This window comes from Propithecus coquereli, unplaced genomic scaffold (genome assembly GCF_000956105.1).
Source record: "Propithecus coquereli isolate 6110/MARCELLA unplaced genomic scaffold, Pcoq_1.0 Scaffold28, whole genome shotgun sequence".
NCBI lineage: Eukaryota > Metazoa > Chordata > Mammalia > Primates > Indriidae > Propithecus > Propithecus coquereli.
In genome coordinates this window covers 13,589,022-13,594,236 of record NW_012148396.1, presented here as the reverse complement: position 1 = coordinate 13,594,236, position 5,215 = coordinate 13,589,022, and the positions used below count along the sequence as shown (strand labels likewise).

The following is a 5,215-nucleotide window of genomic DNA, read 5'->3' as shown; positions in this document are numbered from 1 at the left end:
GCCATAAAAGTTCCTTATTCATACATGAAACTTTTTCATCAATGAATGATTAAAGGGTACAGGTTTATATAATTTTCTAAAGGCTTTAAAAGGAAGCAAAATTTTGGGAATGTTTTAATGCAAGACAGCACATATATTTATTATCTTTCAGTTCTTTGGTCAGAACTCCAACATGGGTCTCACTTCCTAGAGGCCCCAGGGGAGAGTTTCCTCGCTCATTAGGCCACTGGCAGGATTCACTTCTTTGCAGGACTTAAGTCCAGCTTCCTTGCTGGCTGTCAGCTATCCCCAGCTTCCAGAGGCCACCCCATGCCCTGGCTCCATGCCATCTTGAAAGCCAGTGGTGGAGGGCAGAGAGCCTCTCACACTTTGAAAATCTCTCCCATGGACTCTTTGTCACATCTCTGACTGACTCTTTGCCTTCTTTTCTGACTGAAGGATCTGTGTGATTACACTGAGCATATCCAGTAATCCAGAATAATTTCCACATAGTAAAGTCAGCTGACTAGCAACCTTAATTCCATCTCAACAACCCTTCCACCATTGTGTCAGTGTCCCTAAGACTACCCCCCGGCTCTTAAAATGGTCATGATAGTAAATTTTATGTAATATATATTTACCACAACAAAAAAGTAAACGAAAAATACCAATGAGAAGTAAACTATGAAAATATTATTAGTAACTCAAGTATCTGAGTCTCAAACTGTATCAAATAGTCAGGCTCCCCAAGACCCCCCCAGGCTCTGTGATCCACTAAGGAGGACTCACAGGACTCAGCATACAGTCACACTCACAGCTACGATTTATTACAGCAAAAGGACACAAAACAAAACCAGCACAGGGAAAGGGAACCTGGGGAGAAGTCTGGGGGGAAACCAGGCTCAACTTACAGAGTCCTCCCAGTGGAGTCACACAGGACACACTTAATTCCCCAGTACCAAGCTGTGGTGACACCCGTGAAGTGCTGTCTACCAGGGAAGCTGGTTAGAGATTCAATGCCCAGGGTTTCCACTGGGGCTGATCACATAGCCGCCCTCTGCCCGGCAGGTACCAAATTCCAGACCCCAGAGGAAGGCAGGTTTCAGCACAGATCATGCTGTTTGTACAGACAGATCAGGCATAGTGGGACACACTTATCACCTAGGAACAGAGGAGCCCTCCTGAAATCCAGGTTCCCAGATGTCTGCCGAGGGCCGACCTTGCAGCTGGCCTGTCTGAGAACATAGCTCAGGCTGGCTGTTAGCTCTGTTCTGCACGCAGCTCCATAAAAAAACATATTCACAGGTGTAACAGCAGGGTCTAAAGACGACAGGGCCAAAACCCCACTGACCACAGATGAACTCTGAGGACACGGCCTACGCCCCAGCACCTCACCCCTTTTCACAGCTGCACATGTTATCCTGGAGCAGCCCTCCTAGAGTCCCAGGCCTTGGTCCTGCAGCACAACCCCTGGCCCTGACCTACCGTCCTCTGTGCAGCACACACAGTGCAGGGAGCCAGTGGCAATGGCGATGACTTTCTTCCCCTGCAGCCCTTGAACCTGCCGAGGTCTTCGAACGTGGTCATCAGATCCATGACCCAGCCTGTGATAATCACCTTTGCCCCTGCACACAAAGGAAAGATGGAGCATCAAGGTAAGGTCATCTCATTTAACACCCCACCCACCCCCTTTCTTCAGGATGCAACTACAGCCTGCCATGGAAGCTACGTTCCGATCTATGAAAAGGCAGTTACAAAACTCCAGTTAAAAATCTGGTTTTGGCTGGGTGCGGTGGCTCACGCCTGTAATCCTAGTTCTCTGGGAGGCCGAAGCGGGCGGATTGTTTGAGCTCAGGAGTTCGAAACCAGCCTGAGCAAGAGCGAGACCCCGTCTCTACTAAAAATAGAAAGAAATTAATCGGACGACTAAAAATATATAGAAAAAATTAGCCGGGCATGGTGGCGCATGCCTGTAGTCCCAGCTACTTGGGAGGCTGAGGCAGGAGGATCACTTGAGCCCAGGAGTTTGAGGTTGCTGTGAGCTAGGCTGATGCCACGGCACTCTAGCCTGGGCAACACAGTGAGACTCTGTCTAAAAAAAAAAAATCTGGTTTTGGTGGGATTAAACAAACAGAATCTTGCATACCATGTATAAACAGCTCCAGATTTAGTAAGAGCCACTGAAAACTGGGATCCACATTCCACTTTAACCACTCCCAGGCCTGTAAGAGAATCAATCTAGAAGGAGAAAAGGCTCAGTTAGACAGACTCCATGAAGGCACTGCAGACTGAGATTTAGTAAGAATTCTGAAACCCATACCCATGTTGAATAGTTACCACAACTTAAAATTATATTCCACCTAATCTCAGCACTCCCAGGAGGCAAGCAGGACCATGACTGTGGGCACAGCTGCTGACATGCCATGGCGGGTGGGACCCAGCACGTGGCACTGGAAATGGGGTGCTATGCAGGTGAGGTCTACAAGCCTTTCCCCCAGAATGGACTCTCCTGATTTTCTCTCTCTGCACAGCGGCTCCATTCTCCAGCAACCCCTGGGCCTCCCCTCCCCTGCCCCAGCCCCCTTTCAGGCCTGAGCCCTGCAGGAAAGGAGCAGCAAGCAGCAGGGGAGGGATGGCCAGGAACACTGGGCCTGCCCATCGTCTGGATGATCTAATCTCACGTGCCCTGTTGCTCCATGAATTAATATAAATATATTGGAGACAGAAATGTCTCAAGAGTTTTGCAGAGCTTTGCCCTGAAGGAATATGTGAATGTGTTGGTTTGCATTTCAAATGCTGTTGCACTCAGGAGGGCGTCTCTGAAAGACAATAGCGGCTGTATCCCACAAGGCGCCGCATTTCTCAGACCTAAAGGTTTGGATTTGCTTTGTAAAGCAAAGCGAATCTGTTAAAAACTACAGGATGAGAGCTGATGAAAGAGTGTCTGCCCCAAACAGACAGCCATAGACAGCTACCCTGGCTATAAGCAGTTAAGGGGCAGTTCCTGCTTAAAACTCCAGACTACCTGTTTCCATTCACAATAACCTGATAAAGAAAATATGGAGCCAATATATCTCTGTTTAACCCCTCTGTTAAGTGATAAATTTACCTCAGAACTTAGAAGTTAATCTTTGAAAGATTTTGTAACCATTTGTTCCCGTAGATGGAATTAGTTAAGGGATCTGTAGAAGCCTTCTGAAAATCTGTTAACCTAAGAGGAACTATCTGCTGTTATGTAAATCTGTTACCCCTGGCAACTAATCACTGTTACCTATAAGTGACCACGTAAGACTTCATTCGTTGCCTTTTTGAGATTGACGGAGATCTAGGCCCCCTGAGCTCCTGCTTTGCCTATAATCTTTATAAATTTATAAAACTATACCTTTGTCTCTGTGTATTCTTTTATTTCCATTTTTCTATTATTTTCTTATCCCTTGCAACTCTACCAAAGGGAGCCGGTTTTTTGCGGGGAGCATTGGCCACGCTCCCTGCAGTGCCCTCGTGCCAGTCCTGTAACCCGCCTCTACCCTGCACACTTGGGTCCACACCCTGCACATCCAGGGGTACTACTGGGCTCATTTACAAACCCTGCTCCTTACTGACACTGTGACTATTCTCATGACTAAGTTCTCACGTTCAGTTTGAAACTTTAATTAACTAATAATTCATTCTCTTCCTGAGTTGTCACCTGGCCCCCAGCCCTATCACAATGGCATTGGTGATGTGCTCCTACAGCCCCTCCCGACACCCAGCATTCTGCTCCTCGAAGGTGCAAAGCCTTTGTATAAAGCCTTCCTTAGCTTAAGAAAATTCACAGCAGATCGTTTTTCATAAATGTGGGAAGGAATCCTTTATAACCTATAACATGTTTAAAACACAAGGAGGAGGCCATAGCCACAGCTGTGGGCACAGGGAGATACAGTGAGCCCTCCAGGTGACGTCTTCTCTTCCAGCCCATATGTGGCCAACAGCTGCTGTAATGGGCAACAAGCTCCAGGAAGAAAAGATGCATGGTTGGGCCAGGCTCTTCCCTCATCTGAGGAGCTTCTGGGGGTCAGAGTCAGCCCCAGAGGCGCCTGCGCAACATACACCTCTGTATCCCACACCTGCAATCCCAGAGCCCAGCAAGCGAGGACGACGAGCAGAGGTGGGTTCCAGTTTCCTCTCACAGCACCCCGGCCCCCAAGTCCTTGGCAGAGTACCTCAGCTGCACAACACTGCAGCATCCACCAGTGCAGGCCACTGAGCTCTAAGTACGAGGTCTAAACACACTGATTCGCCTAACCTCTACCAAACACCCATTTACAAGGGCAAAAGACAGTCTGGCAAAGTTCAGAAAGTGCCCAGAGTCCCTCCGCTCGTGTGGAGCAAAGAACCAACCCCGCTGAAGGCCTGTGGATTCAGGCAGCCGCGCAGCCTCTTCCCGGCTCCTCTCAGGATGCCCACCCGAGGCAGCGTCAGGTTGACCCAGACACAATCCTTTCAGCAAGTCCTGCTACCTCCCACAGCTTATGACGTGGCATCTGTGTACCTCTATAAACTGAAAAAAGTGTGAACAATGTGTTATCCTCTTCCTCAAAGAGGTCTACAAGCTAAATAAAGCTGCAGGCTCTGCGGTACCCTGCTGCGTCACATGCATCTCCCAGGACAGCACAACAGCACTTAAAATATCTTCATGTCTTTGGGCCCTTCACTTACTTTTTACCCAATTACCCATTATATTTTCTGGAAAGAAGGTAAAGATGAGGTTAAAATGCTTCTGAGAAGCGCACAGAGGGGGACAGTAATAGTGGCTCTGAGGGCCCTTAGGGGCCCTCAGGAACCAGCACCTGGAGCAACCTGACGACCAATGTGGGAGAGGGGCGGGCAAGGTGTAAATAGGAAATACCTTCATCGGCACTTTGCAGCCGTCACTGCCTCCTCTGCCGAGCTTGCCGTAGTCCCCGTCCCCCCAGGACCAGACGGTGTCGTCATCCGTGAGGCAGAGAGTCTGGGCATCACCACTGCCACAGGCAATGTCAACCACGCGGTGGCCCTGCAGCGCCTCCACCTTCAGAGAAAGGGACACAGGTCAGCTGAGTGCAACACAAAGGAGCCTTACCCAAGGAGCAGGCTTACCCAAGAACAATTTGTTCTTGTTTCATGGGGGTGCCTGCTTCAAGCCTTTATAAAGAAGAGCTATTTTTAATAATCCTGTAAGACAAAAGAGAAAACACCTTCCTCTATTTGAACTACA

The 5,215-nt window shown here is 48.7% G+C and overlaps 1 protein-coding gene across 1 annotated transcript in view; it reads right to left on the bottom strand.

Annotated features, from left to right (window-relative positions):
* Positions 1-5,215, bottom strand: part of LOC105813330 (E3 ubiquitin-protein ligase HERC2) — a 193,360-nt gene that overhangs the window by 21,000 nt on the left and 167,145 nt on the right. Inside the window, exons 80-82 of the mRNA XM_012647969.1 lie at positions 4,868-5,029; positions 2,126-2,217; positions 1,465-1,604 (exon numbers count right to left, since the gene is read on the bottom strand). Coding sequence (XP_012503423.1) covers positions 1,465-1,604; positions 2,126-2,217; positions 4,868-5,029 — 394 coding nt within the window. The remainder of the gene's footprint in view (positions 1-1,464; positions 1,605-2,125; positions 2,218-4,867; positions 5,030-5,215) is intronic.